Source organism: Netta rufina (assembly GCF_964035555.1).
Source record: "Netta rufina genome assembly, chromosome: 3".
NCBI classification, from domain to species: Eukaryota; Metazoa; Chordata; class Aves; order Anseriformes; family Anatidae; genus Netta; species Netta rufina.
This window is the reverse complement of record NC_140125.1, coordinates 5127309-5148688: the sequence shown is the minus strand read 5'-3', so window position 1 is coordinate 5148688 and position 21380 is coordinate 5127309. Positions and strand designations below refer to the sequence as shown.

General features: G+C 33.9%; 1 protein-coding gene across 1 annotated transcript in view; it reads left to right on the top strand.

Moving 5' to 3' along the window:
* FANCL (FA complementation group L) overlaps positions 1 to 21380 on the top strand; it is a gene marked incomplete at both ends in the record, with an annotated part of 28815 nt that overhangs the window by 6634 nt on the left and 801 nt on the right. Inside the window, 8 exons of the mRNA XM_084283882.1 lie at positions 109 to 206; positions 5587 to 5683; positions 10512 to 10580; positions 18380 to 18530; positions 19453 to 19536; positions 20155 to 20200; positions 20290 to 20371; positions 21145 to 21261. Of these exons, the coding sequence (XP_084140008.1) occupies positions 109 to 206; positions 5587 to 5683; positions 10512 to 10580; positions 18380 to 18530; positions 19453 to 19536; positions 20155 to 20200; positions 20290 to 20371; positions 21145 to 21261 (744 nt within the window). The remainder of the gene's footprint in view (positions 1 to 108; positions 207 to 5586; positions 5684 to 10511; positions 10581 to 18379; positions 18531 to 19452; positions 19537 to 20154; positions 20201 to 20289; positions 20372 to 21144; positions 21262 to 21380) is intronic.

Genomic DNA, 21380 nt, shown 5'->3' with positions numbered 1-21380 from the left:
TTTACATAAGCTTAATATTTTTGAATGAATTGTGAAAATCACATGACTAAATAGATGCAAAAATATTGAAATCTCCCTTAATGATGTTTTTAATGTTCTTTTAAACAGGAAATTGCTTTAAAGAACACAGAAGAGCTGCATATACAACGACCACCAGAATACTACTCCTGTCTTGTCAGAGATCTAGAAATACTGGGTTGGAATAAGTATGTTTATTTTGTTACTTTATTTAGAGATTATCTCTAAAATATTCTGTTCTTTGGTATACATAGATCCAACATATTAAACATAATTTATCTAGTTAATTTGTCTTATTCAGAAGCCTTTCTTGTTTTAAAAGACAGCTGCTTTTTTCATTAAAAAAAAAAAACAAAAAACCTGTATCAACTGAGAGCATATTTTCAGTATCAAGTAACTGTGCTGAAAGGTGAGAGGCTACTACTAAGCAATTGATTCTCCTTTGACCTATTACTATTGGCATAGTAAACATATGCAATAAAACGTTTGTAGTTTTTTCCATAACTTCTATAGTATTTTGGGTATTTCTGTTGTGTAGTGAAGGGTAACAGTGATGTTATAAAAGTTCTGTTCATATGTGTTTTTTTTAGATCTATAATAATTTTTAAAGAACAGTTTTATCTTGTCTTCATAGTGCGAGGGCCTCCTTAGACAAAGTGAAAACATAATCCACAAAAAGGTAAATCTAGATTAACAAAAAAAAACAAACAACAGTAGAGGAGATCTTGGAAAACTGTAATTCCAGAACTATAAAACAGCTGTTTCTGAAACCCCCAGAGAGAAATTTACCATGTTTCTTGCTACCCAGATGGATTCAAACAGATCAAAGAAATCAGGGCTAATGAAAAGCATTCCTTAGTCTCCAAAAGGTTTTCTTGATTCAGCTGTGCAGGGAGACCATGTTTGGTTTTTGAGGGAGGTGTGTCCCTTTTGAGGAGGGTTGGTTACTGCACAAGTGGAGTGCAAAATTCTGCCACTAGGGTGTGTAGACTCAGTGCACTCAAGAAGAGGTTTCAGAGGGGTACATGCTGTAGTAAAAATTCAGCATCTGTCAAATAAGAGGTGGAAGTTTAAAAACTAGAAGTGAGTCTTTTCACCCACGCTTCAACTGTCATTTAGATACCATGGGAATGAAAGTCAAATTAGCAATGGATATTATGGATATTTGTCTTTGTTGAGGAAAGAAGTGTACACATAGCTATTTCTGAGGACCTTCTCATTAGGGTCTTGAATGCATTCAAACAGATTATATTATTCACAGTCCAGTATACCCTCAGAGAAGCTCATTGAACAAACTTAATTTGACGTCCCTACACAGGGAAACAAGATTCTTGTAGAAACCTGAAGGAACACAGGGTCAAGTACTCAAGGTCCGTGTGGAAATTTTTCAGAAGTGTGCAGTGCTTCCTCTTTTTGCTGACTTTTAGTAGAAGCTCTAGGAGACTTTTATGGAGTTGAAAGCAGTTTCTATATAGGGAGGCATGAAGGAAACATTCGTGGGCTGTTTTTAGTTTTACTGATAATATAGAATTAATTTGGGTGCCTTCTTTCAATAAGCAAAGATGAAAGTTTGTGTAAGACAGTTTTGAATGAGAAGTTCTGTTTTTGTTTTACATGCTGTAAAATGAAAGCAAGTCTGCTTTTCAGCTTTCAACAAGACTAATCTACTTTTACCTTTGTCTTCAACAGTGATTTACCAAGTGTTTATTTTACTACATGAAATAAAAAATTAAAAAAGCCTGGTGTTGAAGAATAGTTTTTGAGTTTTCTCACCTGAATTTTGTATAAATAAATCATGTGTAATTAACATTAAGTGGGAACTTGCTTTGAACACCCACTTATTTAAAGGTCTAAAACATCCTTGTTAAATCAGCTGAAGCTTTTCAGTGATATGCATTATTCTTTTCAAATTTCTCAGACCTGAGTGTGAGAATATTAGTTAAACACATGGGAAGTAAGTTCTGAATCATGCCTGCTGCTTGCTCCCCACACCCAAAAAAAAATCCTCCAAAAAGCCCATGCCAGCAAAACAGATCGACATACACTAATATACTTATATTTTCAATTGTTTACTATATTTATAATTGAATATAGTACACATATAGTTGAATGTATAAGTTATATGTAGCAAAATATAATACACTTTTGAAATACGATTTAGTAGCTTATCTCAAAAACAGTATTTCTGACTTGCAATGCATACAAAATATTCAGTAGTTTGCTGTTAAAAAAAACACCTCAGTGCTTTATCAGACAGCATGCTTCTAAGACAGAATGTGTTTTCTAGATTAAGATGATTTTCATGTAGACGCACAGCTTATGTTGTGCTTTTGTCCAGCGCAGTCTTGTAATTCAGTAAATGTACGTCTCTTGATTTACTTGTGTTAGTGATAGTCACTAATTTTGGGGGTGGGGGGTTGATTATTAAAGGGGCTAAGCTTTATATAAGGGATAGTATCTGCTTTATGATGAGTTGGAGGGAGGATAATCTAGAGAGACAATTTGAAGTGTATTAGCAAGTTACACCTCTAATTAAAAATATAATGGACTGCAGAAAAGGCTACAACCTAGACTGATTTGGGGTTGCAGGTGCTGTGTGTTTGCAGATTAAAAACATGTTGGTATGGTCTTTAAGCCGGAAACTAAGCCTTCCTACTGCCAGGAAGCCTCAATCACCGCTCATACCTTAAGAAGCCTCTGGCTTTATTATTACTCCTTTTAGGAAAAAGAAAAAAAAAAAGTGGCTTGTTGTGGATGCCAGGCTTTTTCCTAGTGAGTTTTGTGTCAAGCTGGAAGCCAATCCAGATCTGACTGCATCCAAATTCATCTTGAAAAATTTTTGTTTGAAAGAGAATCAAAGCAATAGTATATAGTCCCTTACCTCTGAAGTGAGTAAAGAAGCTTTTAAGAATAGCACAAATTTAGTGTGTTTGAATAATCTAAGAAATATGGGAAGTTTCTCAAGCACAAATTGCATATAGTACCTGGTATGATTTTACTCCTTTTTCCTCCCTACCTGTTGAAAGTAAAAGCAGTAATGAAGGTTGCAAATTGGCTGGCTGCTGTGATTAGATATCACTTCCTCTGTGATATGAAAAACATAATTCTTTGACCTAATTTAAGTGTGTGGCACACATTGTGTCATATTCAAATACTTGGACACAAAAATCCTAGTTGGATAAGTTTTAAAGTTTTACCAAATTTCCTCCACCAAGTGCTGCCCTCCTAACAGCTGGGGAATTCAAAGAAGAATTCTTCCTTCATTTTAAGCAGATCAAAAAATCCTGGTGCAAATGTAATTAGTTGAGGTGGGAGAGGGTGCATATGAAGCAACAGTAATACTAAAAAAGCTTTTTCTTTATCTCATAATCACACTAGCTGAGTCCATGACAGTGCCTCAGGAAGGTAAATTCTTGACTATTAAACATCGGTAGGACTTGTTACCGTCACGTGGGTGCATAAATGTTGCTAGCATCTCTGGAGTCCATGGTGTGTGAGTCATGATCCAAATTTTCTCAGGTCTCAATGACATTTTGATTTCTGTTTGATATTTGCCAAGTTTTTTTCATAGAATGTATCTTCTTTTGCATCCTCCCTTTCCAAGGAATCCTGCCTTGTCATGTGCCTCCATGAAATACCATTTGTGTGTTATGCTGAATTACAGTACTTTGGAGATTTAACTGAGGCTTTCCATCTTTATGGTCATCCCATTCTTTTATACGTGATAAAATGATGGAGCCTACTGAGGAATAAAGGTTTATATAGCTGAAATATCACCTATCTAAACAATTCCTTCTTTTATTATACACTCGTAAGAAGTTCATATGACTTTTACAGACTTGTCCAACTTTCTCCAGTGCTACAGAACTCACTTTTTCATCTTTTCTTATCCAAACACTGGTAGAGTGATGTTGCAGAACAAGTAGCCACTGAGCTGTTGAGTTCTTTTTTTCTGTCCTGAATGGAAATTTGAATCCTCCTTCATTCCATGGAGGCAGTTTATTGCTTTTTACAGTCTGTTGAGAAGAAGGAAGACCAGCAATGAATTTTTTTTCTGGGCATTTCTCAACCCCATCTGCAACAGTAGATGGAGGAGTGTATTATTAATTAGTTTTATAAAGATAAGAAACTTTGTGATATTGTGATTTTGAGGTGAAGTTTGAGAGAGGTGGGAGTAATGATTTGTCCTCTTAGAGGAGGAATGCAATAAATCTCTCTAAATAAATTGTGTTTGATTGACTGCAGTTTTATCAAGACTTCTATTTCTTTAAACTGTTGTAGGAAAAAGGAGTGTCAAAATACTCCCAGGAAACTGTAGGACAATTTAATATTGCATTAAAATTATTCAGCATGAAATGTGAAATAATATCTCTTTCCCTATTTACTATCATGATAGCTTTTTCCATATGTATTTTTCAGTTCCCTCGTATTGAGGCTGTGTATTCATGGAGATGATTTTCTTCTTTTTGCTTCTTGCCTGGGAATGTGCATGTCTTTTGGTCTTTTGGTGCAGGTCTACTTTTTCTTGTATAGACTTCTACAACTGTGTATCCAGTTTCTGCTGAAAGAGAACCATTTGTCCCAGCATGCTGGCCAAAGTGACTGGGCTAGTATGTAATAGTTAAAAAAAAAAAAAAATGTTACTTAGGTCAGTGAGCAGATGCTTGGTTTGAACTCTGATGGGCCTTTCCATCAGTCTGGGTGATAAGTTGTGCAATAATCTTAGACTGCTTTTTATCTTTACACAAGAATGGTATAGTAAAAATGTCAAAATATCCAGATATCCAGTTCACTGATAAATATATTTTTTAAATAGAAGATTGAACCTTTTTGGCAGTTGCTGAAGCTACTCAGCAGAACGTATTTCAATACAACAATGTATTTTACAATGGTATTCATCTTCATTGTTGTGGGAAGCACAAATCAGTGACATCTTAAACAAAAAGTCAGTGATTATGTCATAAGTTTTAAAACTTATTTACATTTAGTATGTACTTGCTACTTGCTTGGGTGCATTTACACTGTGTAAAACTGTCATGAAACAAAGGCAAATCATTGTAAATAACTCATTTTGTACCTGTTCCAGTACTCTTTTCTGTAGAAAATCAATTTCAGCATATGAACCAATATCCACTGAATTTTCCACAATAATAATATTGATAATAAAAGAGAACTTCATTGAAGAGAAAAGCAAATCAAGAGCATAAAAGTCTCATACTGTAAGAAACTGCAGAAATGGATCAAAGATTTGACAGGAAGTTTAATGTGTACATAAGTAGAGGCTGACAGGAACATGCTGTGCGTGTCAAAGGTTCCAGTGATGGAAAACTGAAACATAGCGCTCACTGACCACAGCATGAGCCTTGACACACATTGTAAATAACCCAAAGATATATGACTGCATTAAGCTGTAGACTGGTGTATTAACAGCAGTAAATCTAGAACAGCAGAAATGGTTGGCATATAGGACTTCCTCTGATTAATATTTGTAACAGACTAATAAGAGTATTGCAGACCTTTCAAGCTGTAATTCTTAAAATACTGTTAGAGTTTTCTTTTCTCTTGTAGAGTTGCATATGTGGATACTAGTCTTACTACAATCAAGCTAAAAGCTGAAGACTCCTGTGGTCGACAACATCTGATCACTCTGAAGTTAAATGCAAAGGTGAATTTATATGGGAGAAAATATTTTAAGGCTTCCTTGAAAAAGATGGATTTTTTAATTTATAAGGATTTCAGAGTTGGTTTGTTTGTTAGTATGTCTGTTGTGAGCATAATGTGTTTTTTGCGTCTTTTTTTGAGAAATTATTTTATAAAAAATAGAGTTTTCAGACTTTATCTGCATTGAAAATTTGTAATACATTATGCTTATTCCGTAGGAATCTTTCTATATGAGGCTGTGCATTATATGAAAAATCATTTATGATATTGCAATTATTTTTCTGTATCACAGACAAAACAACTTGGAGACTTTAATTCATTATTACTCAGTCCAGAGACCGAGCTTCTGACAAGAATAGAGGATCTTGGGTTTCTTTTTTAGCAAGTCTTACTGCTTCAGCTGTAGAGATTAAGGTTTATGATAGACTGACTACAGAATTGAGGTTCTTATATTAAAAAAAAATATATATTTTTTTAGTTTAAATAGCTGGCTGATTTTGACAATGTTTAGAAACCAAATCCATGGCATGTGTGGAAGCAGTAAAATTTTAATTTTTCCTGATACCTGCAACAGAACTCAAACTGTAATATTTCTGTGTAGAATTTCTCATTTTAAGGCATGAATCTTTAACAGATATCCAGTCTGTACAATGACAATTGTATGGTGATTGCTGTTATCTTCAGTTTAGGGAAAAAAGTGGATCCAAACACTACCTAAATATTGAATTTTGGAACTACCCTTGATCCATCCTGTGGAACGGATCTTGAAGGGATGAGGACTGGGCACTGTGTTGTGAAATTAAATTTCACCTTCACAGACTTCCTATTTTCCTTGGAAAAATGGAAAAACAGGAGTTTTTTAGTTTTATATAAGACAAGTTATTTTACCTTAGAGGGAAAAAGGAAATGTGGTTGCAGAAAAGGACTTTTTTTTTTTTTTTAAAGTATACTTAAAATATAATGTGTGTATATTTACACATACAGAGTAGTGAATTAAATAATTTGCTAGTCGTTTAGTTGTTAAATACATTATGTTAATAAATGATGGAAAATATATGCCAAGAAATGAAATTGTGGTCTATTTAGTATGCAGGAAGAAAAACCAGACTGTATTGTCATCGTTTAGAAGGGAGCTGTTACCCCCATACTTAGTATGATATTAGAAATGAAATGCAGCCTGTTGCCCCTAAGCTTTTTCTTAAGTTTTGGTGACTGAAGTTAAGTGAAATACTTTTAACTGTTTGTAAATATAGACGTGCAGAAACAAAATACAGTCTAATACCCATTTTTACCAGGTAGCTCAAACACTTTTACATGTTGGTTGGTTCTGTTTATCTTTAATTCATCATTGTTCCATAAGGAGAATTGAGATTACCTCTTTTCTGTTCTCCTTAAAACTTGCACATTTTCTTTATAGTAATAAAATCTGTGAAGTTGAGACTCCTAATAGCAGAAAAAAGCACCTTCTATCAACTAAAGATACAGTATAATAAAAAGACTAGATTATCCAACTTGTCTGCTGTTACAAGTAATCATCAATCTTTTCTTTTTTCCCAAGTGATTTTTATGATGAAAGGATCAATTGTTTGTCCTTTTTAAACTGTCTGGCATTTAAACTTGCCACAAGAGAAAATTTATATGTGAAACGTGGTTTTGTTGACATGGGGATTTGATTTTCCTTGATATATGTATTTCATTCATTTGAAAAAACTTCAAAGTATTTTTTTTAAGGGTTTTCTTTTGATAACATGCTTTAACAAAATTATGCTTATTATTGTTATGCTGTTTCTTTGACTAAGGTTAGCAAGAGAGCTAAACCTCTCCCCCAGGCATATGTTGCTGGCTCTTGTATGTGTTCTGGCAGGTTGGTTCGTTCAGCCTTGTCCTTGTGGATGCCATATAATAAGAGGAGTTTGTAAGCATGCTGACGATAATTTCAAGAAAAATCTATAAGTGATTTAATAAGTTATTTTTCATAAAGTTATGTATTCAGGTATTCCCCTAAATATCCCTTCACTATCATTCTTAGTGGTTTGGATGTGTTTTGAGGACTTTTCTTATGCTTTGTCAAATGTTTCCACTTGTTGTTGTATGAATGTGCTTTGTGTTAGGAATTGTCCTTTAAAACACTTGCTCTCTGTAATCTGCGTTTGTAAAGTATCTAGGAAACTTGGTGCCATCAAAGTAAATCTAGAGGAATTGAGAGTGTCTTATCATAGGTATATTTATCAAGTCATCTGCTATGAAGTATTGACTTCTGTAAATTAATAGGACTGTCATAAGAGGATATATTGTCTAATTCTCAGTTTACAGTTTCTGAAATAGTTTTCAGTTTAGTTTGGCTGAAAATGTCTGTTGCGGAAATCTTTCTCCATTCACAGTTTAATTCATAATCTAGAGAAGTTGTCTGAAAACGAAGTGTGCATTTTTGCAAGGTATGAAACCAAGTACATTTGTTTTATTTATCAGATTTCCTTTTGCATTGCACGAGAAACTCATATTTTAATTCTTGGAAGTGGGTTGGGTGCTTGCCATTTCAGATCCCTAGAACTCTAATAGCCTCTGCAATAATTTGCATGCCATGTAGTAAATGAGATGCTTTGATGGTAATTAAGTGAATGGTTTGGCGAGGGTTATCGAAAATATTTTTTCTAGATAAATTCAGCTGCGTGCTCAAAAATACAGAATATAAATCTTTGCTTTAATAATTGCTTAAATTGGTTTGAAGAATAATAGGATGATTTCTAACATACAAATTTAAATGCAACTAATGGCACATTATGCCATTGATATGCTCTGGTATACTGTTTTAAAATACTGTCTTCTGGGGAGTCACTTGCCTTGTTTTATACAGGATTTCACCCTGCATGGTCTAAAAGCATTACACTAGACATGTGTACAGAATCACTATTGCATGGTGCTTGGCAATTAGCTGGTGCACATTACAATATTATAGTGTTAAGCAAAATTTGACTAAGAATGCAGATAAGGTGCCGTAGGTATTTAAAAAAAAAACAAAAACAAAAACAAAAAGAAATTTGTAGAATATGTTAGCAACTACTTGTTCAAAGGCATCTGACAAAAGAGTACATAAATGAATTTACTTATCAAGAAAGTAAGAACATAATTGGCTAATGCTGCTGGTATTTTAACTTGGGTAGCTCTAAAACTAAGCCTACAGAGAAATTGGTCTGTCTTAGTTTGTTCTAGACATACTTTTATGTATTGAAAACAGGTTTATTTTTATGCAAGCACTGAAGTATTTAATGAAAAATGATACCAACATTACAGTAAAAGAAACTGTAATAGCTTTTGTGGCTGTACGTTTCTAAATTGTAACTGCCTCCTGTCCAAATTAGTTGTTTCAGCTCTCTTGCTCTGTCACTGTTATTTAACTTGTCTGCCACCAATCTGATAAAATAGTAAATATTCAGGTAGTGAAGTTGTCTTCAGAAAGTGGATATCTAACAAAAAAACAGAAATGAAGTTGTACTAAAAAAATGCATGTTTAAACAAATTTCTGTGGAATGCATAAATCCACCAGACTATTATTAAAATCAAGTGCAGAATGGATGCTCTGGGGAAGCTATGTCTTTTTTGCTCCTTGCCATAGAGGGCAATTGGAAAGTAATTACTGTGGAATTACACTGTATATAAAATGAAAAAACTTTTATAAGGTTCCAGTAATTGTCAGGTGTCCGGTATATAATGACATTATCTATACATATAAATTTATTTTGGGTAGAGAATGGTTATGGGAGGCAGCATAGCTAAACTTAACTTTGTTTTTATTTCTGAGGAAGTTGGGGCTTTTTTCATATTTCTCCCCAAGTAAGATTTTCTATAACGTTCTCTTGCTTTGTCAGTTTATGCAATACTAATACAATTTTTATAACGCTACTGTGTCTGTCATTGGTACAATTTGAAAGGTCACATAGGACTAAAAGAGGGAATTTCTCAGATGAATAAGATTTTCTGTAGGTGTTATTTTTAAAAGACACAGTTTGTTTGTACCTAGATGGTTCTTTCCTTTGCTGCTTTCGTTTTCAGAAAATACTTTTTCTCCACAGGGTTGATATTGGGATAATGAACTGTAATATTTTTACACGTGTAATGAATGGTAAATGGTTATTGTTGGATTTATCAAACCTTTTATTTTTATAGCTTTGATTTGCTTAACAGAACTATTTGTTCTTTTCCTAAAGGATGCCTTTTAATTTGGGGCAGGCAGAGTGAGGGACCTGTTAGTTTTAATTTTGTGTGTATGTTCATTCATCTTTTTCTAAAAAGTTTTGTGCTTATTTTGCTTTAAGTTTCAAAAGAAAAAAAAAGCGTTCCAATCAGAACAAATATTCTAGTTCTAATTATTGACTCATTAAGGACTTTTTTGTTGTCGTTGTTTTAAACTTTTATACCCACTACAGGTAATTGAGGAACAAGAATGTTGCATGGGTAACATTAAGCTTCTATTAAAAAGATGCCGTCAAGATATCAGGAAACGTTGTAAAATTTTTTTTAGTATTTGGTCTTTTTAATTTTAAGTTCTTTTTTAATATATCTTTGCAAACACTGAACACAGGAAACTGTGATTCTCCTGCCACTATTAAAATCTGTTATAAAAAAAAAAAAAAACTGTTTACATGTAGTTTTCTTTAAATGATAATTATCATTTATAACTATTTCTGAAAATTCCTTGCATATTTTTCCTTTGAGAGCCAAGTTCGCAAGATGCTCAAAGTGCTCATATTTCATTATCATATTTGGCAGCTGAGTATTGGTCTGACTTTAAATCACATTTTAAAAAAGAACTGTATTTTTCTTCTGTCCCTCAGTATCCAACAGAACCACCAGATTGCCTTGTGGATTTTCCTGTTCAGTTTGCTATTTCCTGGATGCCACAGGTAAATTGCTGTACTATGCATCCTTCTTTAGTAATTATGATACATATGCGAAGGTAGGTGGCAATGATGTGTTGGACTTTGTAGCTCCAGATTTTTTTCCCTATGTGTTTCCCCTTCATACCTGCTTATGTAAAATTGAACTCCATATTCCTTCTGATACTGTTTTTAGTATTTTCATTGCCATATAGATATACCTTGCATGTTTTATACTTTTCACTCATATTGGCTGTTTTTCTCATAAGCTGTTCATACAGATGAAAATTCATATCTTTAGAAATTATATTGGGTAAATATATGTACAATAAACTTTTTATATAGAAAGAAGCACCTTCTAAAGCTGACAGCCTTTTAGAAAATTGCCAGTCCCCCAGTTCATTATCCTATATAGTTTCCATGATGTAATAAAACTTCCTCAGTTATAGTCAAAGGAACAACAAGAAAATACTTAATAGAATTCCAATTTCATAGTGTAACAGTTACTGTCAATACAGAGAACCAAGAGCCATTGTCTTTTTTTTAATCTTTTTCTTTATTTCATTTATTTCTCTTCCTTAATAGAGCATGTGTACTTGATTAAATGGATTTAAATGTGACCACTTAGTTGTAAGTTAATTTGAATTATCTGTAGAAAATAGTTGATGTTTAATTTCATTTAGTTCAGGAAAATAGATTTTATATAAGTGATGGTATTTCATAAATCTAACTCTTGTGAGGATTTCTGACCATCAATAAAGCTTGCCTTGGTGCTATTAAATTTATATAGGGAACATGGTTGAAAATTTTGCATCAGAATAATTTTAAGATGAGCATATAATTTTTACTGCAAAGCTCAAGGTTTTGTGTATCACCTTAGATCCTTCAGTTTGAGAGCTTGAGGAAATAATTTCAAGAATGAACCATTGCAAATGAAAAATGTGCTTGTTGTCGTGTGTCATTTTAGTTTTTGATTCTGTGCTATGGTTTTGAATGATTTAAATAGATACTGTTTTTCCCTTAGATTGTACTGGATTTCATGTACTACAGGCAGGATTTCAAGTACTGTTTCTTACCTCCAGTGTTATCCATATATCTAATATTATTTTATTAATTTTTATATCAATGCAATATATGTTGCCTCAAATTAACAACATTTCAAATATCCTTGACAGTTGTTGCTGCTCTGAGTTTACTGTTAGTAATTTTGAAGCTACCGGCTGGATTTATGTCTTAATAAAATGTTCTTGAAAAACATAATATGAAGCAGCATTCTTTGACAAGTTAAAGATGTAAGCAAATACATTAATATTGACACTGTAAGAAAGTAAAAATCTACTGTTAAAAAGTGGCATTCCAGAGCTTGATATCTTAAAATCTTTATACAGTTAGAATTACCTATGGGTAATGTGTTTGAAAACACAAACAATAGGTGTAGGTATGTAACTGAAGACATGTTCTGAAATCATAGGATACAAATTCCAGCTGCAGATAATCTGCTATAACGTGGGACCAAATACCAACAACCTGTACATTATGTTGATAATCTTGTTTCAGTTGTCCAGTCCTTTTTCAAAATTAACCTTGTATGTGAGTGACATGAACCCAACACTTAGGGAAAAAAAAATAGTTGTAACAATTGCATTTCATACACCATTTAAATTTGGTTTTATTCTCAAAATGCATGGAAATCATTATAGTGAGCAATCTTCATGCCATGGTAAAATAAGGGTTAAACTTGGATTAAGCAATTTAGCATGTCCTCAAGTGGTTGATATATTATTTTTTTCTGTTCCTAAAAGGGAAACAGAACACACTATACATATCTTCCAGTAAAATAACATGAAGTTTTGATGGGTCTTTATTTTTAATATTTGTTGGTCATCTTTAAGGTAAAGATTGACAAGGCTTAACTGGAATTGTGCAATTGCACTATTATAATATAAACTCCTGTGAAAGAAAGTATAAATAGATTTCAGGTAATTGATTTTTTTTTTTCCCCCTGCTGTTGCCTATTTCAGGTTCTTTTCAGTGCTCATGGACTTTAAACTTGAGGGGTTGTTGGGTGTCTCTTTTTTTTTTTTTTTTTTTTTTGGTATAATAATAGACATGGCTTTATGGCATCCATATTAAAAATGGGTAATTTTCCTTATGGTCCCTGTCTTCCTGCTGGGTTGATAATGTTTTGATGTATTTTTCTTTTGCTCTGATGAGAGGTCTGCTGCTGCTGCTCTGACATATTCATTTGGATGAATAATTATAACTTGCACAATGTCAAGCTGAAGATGGTAGGGTTTTGTGCGTCATGACAAGCCTAGTAGCCAGTGCAGGTGTCTCACAGCATGATCAGCAACAGCCAGTGTATTCTGGCTCAGAGGAGACATTTTAGAGTAGTAAGAAATCAGCACCAAGGGCAATGCTGCTGCTGCTGCTACTGTTATAAGTGCCAAATAAATGCAGAGTGCTTCTCAATGACAAGTGCAAGAACATCTACTTATTTCAGTTACATTCTTTTTCTAAATAACCAGATAAATGTGCTGTCTAGAGATTTTAGCATAAACGGTAAGCATGGTTCTGCAGTTTCAGAGCATCTATAATCTGCTGCCCTCACGTCAGGGTATTGTTTCTATACTGACCACTGCCCACCTGGTTTGCTACATGAAGGTCAGGAGAGTGGAAATTAATGACTAATGAGGTCATGCAGCCAGCCAGCCAGCAATGAAACAGTAATACAAGATTCAGAAGGTATAGTGATATGAATGAGATTATTCTTTAGTTATTTTGATGGAAACACAGTAGAATGTATCATAATGCTTTTTTTTTTCTTTTAGCAAAAGAGCTTCACAGACCTCAGTTTTCTATGTATCTATCAATACAAAAAATGGAGATGGTTGACAAGTCACTTTATAAAGATTTGAGAGTGCTGTGTCTCAGTTGGATTTGTGCTAAAAAGGAGGAAAATTGCTAAATTTCAATTTATGAGTAATAAATAGTAGTCCAAACAAATCTAAAGAATCATACATTGCTTAGATAATATAGGCGATCCCTTTGCCAGCCAAACACTGTTCACTTTATTAAATTTTATTTTATCTGTGAATGCATAGAACACCTAAAGTTTAGGCTGCTTTACATTTCCCATTAGGACGCTTTGCAGTTATTCTAATTTTGCTGGATTCCTAAGGATAAGCAAATTTTGTGCTAGGAAGAATTAGCAAAAAACAACCAAACAGAAAAAAATCCACCAAACCTCACAGTAAAGATAAATCATATTTGTATATTTTTTAAACACAAGTTTTATTAAAATGCACTGTGTTTATCTTAATTTGAACATTCTACTACCATTTGGTTAGAATTCAATCCATCCAGGATTTGGAATGGGTGTTTAAAGTTTGGCAAGAATGTTACCATGTATCATGTAGCACTTCTTTAAAGTTATTGGCTCTATAAATAAGAACGAAGAGTAGAGTGACTTTTTTTTTCTGTTCCTTCTTATTCATTTAATTGAAGGGAAGAGTGTAATTTAACTCTAAGTGATTGATAAGCTGAGTCTTACAGAGCAGTGGTTGTAAACTTGGGGAAAGTGTTTGAATTAGAATAAACTAAAAGAAAGAATTAGCACGAGGACCAGTGATGAGATGGAGATGAGAGTGCAGAGGACAGGAATGGGAACAAAACCACTGCAGAACTACATGACACTTCACTGGTAGAAGAGAAGTTATTAGGATGAGGCCAGTCTGCAGACGCCAAAAGGACAAAGCTTAGGGGTAAGAGGAGCAGCAATAGAATATGTTGCCTTCTAGGTAGGTCCAGGATATCTGATTTTTACTGACCAGAATAAGTGCTTCATCTCCTACCAGTTGTTGAAATAAACGGAGGATACGTATAGTCTGATAAGACAAATAGTAAAAGTTCGGTCAGTTTTCTAAAACTGCTAGGGAACCATGTGAAAGTCAGTATGTTTACATGTCTGCTTTCCTGTAAAATAACCAATTTAGTTAGCCCAGTGTCTATACCTACCTGTTTTCAGATGTTAAGAACATAGAATCATGGCCCTATAAATTAACACTGAATTGTTCAGTCCAAAGGATTGTATTGGTGCATTGTGTAGCAGTATATGTCAGATTTTTGTCTCACAGAGCCTAGTATAACTAAAACTTTGAAGCTTTGTTGAGAGAAAACTGACTGCTGAGTCACACTGCATTCCTATCATAAGTCATCACTGATTGTATTATTTGTTTTCTATACTCACAACTTGATATGTGAAAAATCTAGAGAAGTGTTGAGTGTTTGCAGCTATGACTATGGTCACTGGAGGTGATGCTTTAATGCAAAGAATCCTTTAAAGCCTGCTGAAGGGATTTCAAGCTGAGTATTCCAAACTAAGGTTTTCTCAATTTCTTATTTTTCTGTATGGAAACTCAGAGCGAGGTTTTCTAATTATGCATTTTGCTGGTAAAATCAGTAATGTTTTTGGGCTGCTCAGTTTCTGTGGTGGTCATTAAAGAGAGCTGAAGGGAGCTGGATCATTAAGTCATGCAGTATCTCTCTGCCAAAAACTGGCCAGGCTCCCACCTGAAAGTAATGGGGTGTCCTGGGACTGGAAGGCATTGCCAGGACCTCAGTGCTGCGAGGGAGAGGAACCCAGCTCTAGCTGTTGGCTTTGTGTGAGTTCACATTTGATGGGCCTTCCACCAGCTCTAGCTCTAGCTCCCTTGTACAGCTACTGTAATATAACTGTGGATAATAATCACATCCCCTCTTAGGCTGCTTTGCTAGTCAAAGCAAGTGAAACTTTTGACTTTTCCTAATGATGGACTCTCCATTCTTTGTCTGAGAAATGTTTTGTCTTGGATCTGATTTGTTTGTAGCTTAAGGCAGGAAGGGACCTCTGGAACCCCTTTCTCAAGCCGGGTACCCGGGGCAGGCTGCCCAGGACCATGTCTGGGTGGAAATATCTGTTTTCTTGGGAAGATCTGGTCAGAATCCTGTGCAGTGTTTCAGCTTGAACTGTGCATTCACTAGTGCCTTCTGTGCTGACTTCATAAATCCCCTGTCACCCTACAGACTGAGGGAGCATAGCTGCAAAGGGATCACTTTCCAGCCAGTGCAACAGATGTAGGCAATCCCATAGAAAGAAATAACATGGTTCAGTTAAAGACTGTGATATCCACTTGCACAACAAACTACGTTTAGGTTTTGTGAGTATTCTCATGCTGGTAATAGTCCTAACCTCTGCTACCTACTAATTACTGCTAGTGTGGGAAACGGATGTCAGTGCCTCAGTAGTTAGAAGTAACATGCAAGGTTTATATTAGACGTTAAAATTATCTTCATTTTGTTTTAAGCTGTTGTGAAAGATTAAACTGCCACAATGTTCTTTATGTTTTTATAATGTATGTTTTGCCTGATGGCCATGGAAACCTAATAATTACAGAGGATGGTGTAACTAGTTTAGTTTTGCTAGTGATTTTTAGAGTCAGGTGGGTAGCCAGTGATGACATCCTGAAGTATGAATGTCTTATTTTTCAAAGAATATTTTACATATTTCATACAAATTCTAATGCACTTGTACAAAGGTTACCAAGAAACAGAGAGTTTGTGCTGTGTAATATTATTAATGACTATCTTGGTGATGTGTAGATAAAAATAAAAAAATAAAAAAGCATGATAGTATTTTAGAAAAGAGTGTTGAGCAATGACCAAAGATCAGTTGGTTAATCAAATAAAAAGATAAAAAGGAATGTTATAGTTTTCATGGTTTGCATGACAAACATGTGATGTATTTAAATAACTATAGATGCATTTATGTATATAGCAGGAGACAGCTGGCTACATCAATGAAGCATGCAAATAAGATCAAATGAACAGTGCATTTAAAAAAAAGATTTAACTACCTTTTTAAGGAACATCATTGAAAAATTACAATTAGTATTAAAATTAATTGGATTTTAAAACTTATCTGTGGGTTATAATCCCTTGATGTTTCTTTTTTCTAGTGAAACCCTTTGAATTCCCAGAAGATAAAGATAAAAATGATTATTAGAGGATTTATCTGTATGTGATATAGAAAAATGTAAAAAATCAAAATGGAAAGCAACTGTTGCAAGTACCAGAAAATTATGCTATTAATTTAAGTGTCATCAGAGCACAAAAGATCACATTTCAGGACTGTGTGAAAATTATTAAAATACTGGAAATAATAGTACTTAAGATGAAGATATTATACTCTAAGATGTGGTTAAGTGACTGACACTATTATATCACTTCAGGTATTATAAAAGTAACAAAATGCTTTTAAAGATAATAAGCGTTACATTTTGAGATTGGCAGTATTCACACTTTTCTGCTTAAGTGCTTTCCTACTTTAATTTAATAACAGCAGGAAAAAAATGTAGCATTTTATTTCTAAGCTGCACCATTTCTTTCTAGAATATGTATGCATAAAATATAAAAACTTACTACGTATAAAAATCATATTTTTCCGATGGAGAAATAAATAAATATATATATATATGTAATTACTTCTTTCTGTCCAGGTGAGAAAGGTAGAACATAATCATTAAATATTAAAGGAGACAATTTCATGTATATTTCCTGTTACTGTTATTTGTAGAAAAATACCTCTTCAGAACTGATCGTTTAATTTTCTTTTTCTTTTTTTTTTCTTTTCTCCCTACTTGATCTCCCTTCAGTGTCTTCTTTTACCATTTTTTTGACACCTTCACTTTTTCCTGTTGTAGCTTCATCTATCTGTGTGAAGCCTTGTTTTGACTGCTTGGTCTGCTCCCACTGGTCTGTTCGTGACACTTCCAAATTCCTCCACTCATTCCATTTTACATCAGACTCTAGCTTACTTCAGCTCAAAACCTGTATGGAGTTTTACTCCAAATAAAACTCATCTCTTGCCTCCTTGCTTTCTTCACCTCTTCTTGGTTCCATAAATTCAACTTCATGTTTTGTACCTCTAGGCATCTGCATTTTAAAAGGTGTTAACTTGACTGCTGAGTGTTTTCTCTACTTGAAGAAGCCATTTCCTCTAGAAATAATTACTTATTTTTTGCTCAGTGATGTTTAAAAGACTTTTTTTTTTGCATTGCTGTTCTGTCTGTTGTCCTGTATAATCACAGATTTTTTGATTCCATCTAATCCACTCTCAAATATTGAAATCCCTTGAGTGTAATCCTCTGATTATTGCATGGTTTCTCCTTCTCTGACCATATTTACATGGTTTGAAATCTAATGTTAAGTACCTGGCTTAATGCTGTTTAATTCTGAGACCTTTATGACGTTATTTGGCTATATATCATAGCTTTTTTTTTTCCCAATCTACCTTAGTGGGCATTTCTTTGTGTTATATCGTATTGCTCAGATGAAGCAGGGACAAACTATCATAATATTAGAAGTGTAATGGTAGATGATGCTGATTTTTACTTAAGCTTTACAGTAGTTTGTTACAAGTTATAATGGAAAGGAATAGTTGTTACCATTTTTTAGAAAACTTTCCTTAAAAAGGGAGTCAAATACTTTCAAATCCAACTATAATGTATGTATATCACAACGTGTTAGAATTACCAGGATTAGCGAAATTATTTGTACTCAGGATACAGATACACTTAATTTGTGGTATTTCGATTAAAAGAAAAAAAAAAAAGCATTATTATATAAGGTTCAACATTTTTGCTAACATACTATTATTGGATGGATACTAGATTTTAACTCCTGTTAAATTACCTACAGGTTTTTTGTTAGTTTGTTTGTTTGTTTTAATGTTCTGTATATCCATAGGTAGAAACTATATAGTATGTTTAAATTTCTTCTTTTCATAGAACTCCTTAATAGACATCCATAATCAGTTCCTGGCAGCATTAGAATCACTGAAAGAATTCTGGGATGCCATGGATGAAATTGATGGAAAGACATGGGTGCTTGAGCCAGAAAATCCCACACGGAGTGCTACAACAAGAAGAATTGCAATAGGTACAAAAAGATTTGAAGGAATCACATGGGTTTTAGAAGTAAAACTTGGGCTGTTATTTGCTCTGCTTATCTAATCAGGTTACGTAAACTAAAAGTAGGACTTAAATACAAAGTTAAGAGTTGTGTTTTTTAAAAACAAACAAAAAACCCACATTCTATCTGAATACAGAGCCTGCTTAGAAAATTGTTACAACTTTATGGTGTTCAATATAAAGGAAAAATTCTGCAGGAAAATATTGTGTATCTGCAACTTATGAGCACCTAGCTAGAAAAAATGATGACTTTTGTGACACCTCTAGGAAATTAGTATTTGTAAAAATAGAGCTTAAAAGAAGCCCTTGTCTCATTCACAAATTCCAGCATTTAGACAGACTTACTATATTAGATGGATCCTGTCCAGGAAGAGTGAAAGGAGAATTAGAAGGAAGTCCAAAGGCAGAAAAGCTAGGAAGGTGGGTTAGGTAAAGAGTGAGGTGGAGAGATTTACTACATTGATTTTACTGCTTAAACTCCTTAATACTGGCTTTGCTCTTGTCTTTTTGACTATAAAAGATGATGAGGAATTAATAACATTTACATCTCTATTACCTTTAAAACATCACTAATACTTCAAATTGATTGTAACATTAATTTAATTTCATTATTCAAAAGTAAAACTCTAAGTGTTAAAACTAGTCTTATATTTTTTTAGTAAGTTGATATTTTTAATTATAGTCCACTGAAATTTAAATAGAAAAACTTTATACTGATGTTTTGTACAATTAATTTGGATACCTACCAACTTCTTAATTATTTGTAGTAATGAAAAAAAAAAGCCTGAAATAACTAATTTAAAACTTTTCTAAAATAGTTAATGTTTCAATTTTTAAGTAGTTGATTGCAAAGAAAAGCTTCACATATGAATTGCTTTCTCTCATTTTAGGGAACAACGTTTCAGTGACCATAGAGGTAGATCCCAGGCATCCAAACATGCTCCCCGAGTGTTATTTTCTTGGAGCAGATCATGGTAAGCCAGCAGACACACGCTGTTCATTTCACTTTTAGAATCTGATCTCTGGTGTGCAGATACTAGTGCAAGCTATTTCGGGCTCCTGGGGTAAACTGCTTAAGCGGAGCTAGGAATTAGGCTATGTGCATAGGAGAATTTTACACAGTAGATGCTGTCTGTTTTTTTAACAGCCTAAATACCTGGCATGCTGCTTTGCACTGAGTGATGCTTTTCTCAAGTGCTTTCCTAACACAATTCACAGGGAAATCTTTATCCTACAGATGATTACCCAACCATGTTTATATTTTAATATAATTTTCTTTATAAAAGAATCTACGACATATGTCCTAGTATTATGTGAACATATTTATCTTTTATTCTACTTCCCACAGTTTTTTGCCAACTTCTTACGGGGAAATAAATCATATCTTCAATAGTATGATATTTTAAAGGCTAGTATACAGAATTTTTAAAACTAAGGGCAATCATTGACTTAGGTGTCTCGAGTAATTAAAAAAAAAAAAGCCAACAACAAAATACACCTTGCCCTTCAGTGCTGAAACATGAGGTAGAACTTGGCAGGGGACAGAAGAGGATCCTAAAGATACTATAATTATTTATGTACATTTTTTGTAGTGGTTAACCCTTTGAGAACTAAGCTGAACAACAACATGCACTTGTGGTAAGCATCTTTAGTAATACAGGTTTAAAACTAAAATGGTGTTTGCTGTTCTTAGTGCTGACTTTTTTCTCCCTCTCTCCCATTTGCAGGGACCCCAAAATCAGTTTATTACAGAACTTGAAAGACGTCTTAGAAATTGATTTTCCATCTCGTGCAGTGCTAGAAGAAAGCGTAAGTTGCTTTTTGTTAATGAACAGTTGTTATTTCTAAGTAAAATTTAAATGGTCATTTTATAACTGCCAGCAAAAATAAGAGACTTAGAAGAGAGGTAATTGAATTAATATATTGTCATAAGGACTTCTGAACTTCAAGCAACAATTGTCAGAGCTTGTTAACCTTTGATTAGAGGTGCACACTTTCCTGTGGCCTTCATAGCAGTAAGGCGATTAATAACAGGCTTCACTATTAAAAGGGAAAGAGGAAGTTCCAGAGTAGCTAATGAGATGTGGAAAAATCCAAACATTCTGTTATGGATGTTGATGACTTAAGTTCTAATTAGGTAGAGCTGCTTAGAGGGGACAAGAGGCCATCCAAATACTGGTGCATTTCAAACAAACTTGGAATTAATTTTTGACAATGCTGTAACACTGGATTACTAGCTTGGCTTTCACTCGTGACATTTTTAAAGTAATATCTGACTGCAAGGTTTTGTGTCTAAAGCCCAAATACAAATTGTGTTTGATGAAAAAGAAATGGTAAGGCCCAAGAGCATGAAAACACTTGTCAAACTAGATGTAATGCAGGGAGAAGATAAAATATATCCAAGCAGTCTTGTATGTCCAGCAACTACTCTAGCAGTTAAGACCATAATGTTGTAAACATGTTTAGTGATTCTAAATAACAAAAAATGCAAACCCAGAGCCAGATAGATGAAAATGTTTCTCTGTGTTCCATCCCTGGTTCTTCCTTTCCGTTCTACTGTAAACTAACATGTGTGTTTTAAGGATTTTACTAAGGACTGTGGAATCTGCTATGCCTATCGACTTGATGGCACTACTCCAGATCAAGTATGTGATGATCCCCGATGTGGACAACCTTTTCATCAGGCTTGCCTGTATGAGGTAATTAATGGAACAAGCTTGTTTGTTAACACACTGACAGATCCTAAAAAATAAGCATTTCACACCTCAAGTTTCAGATGAAGCAAAATCCCATAAGGATTGCTAGAAAAGCCACTGTG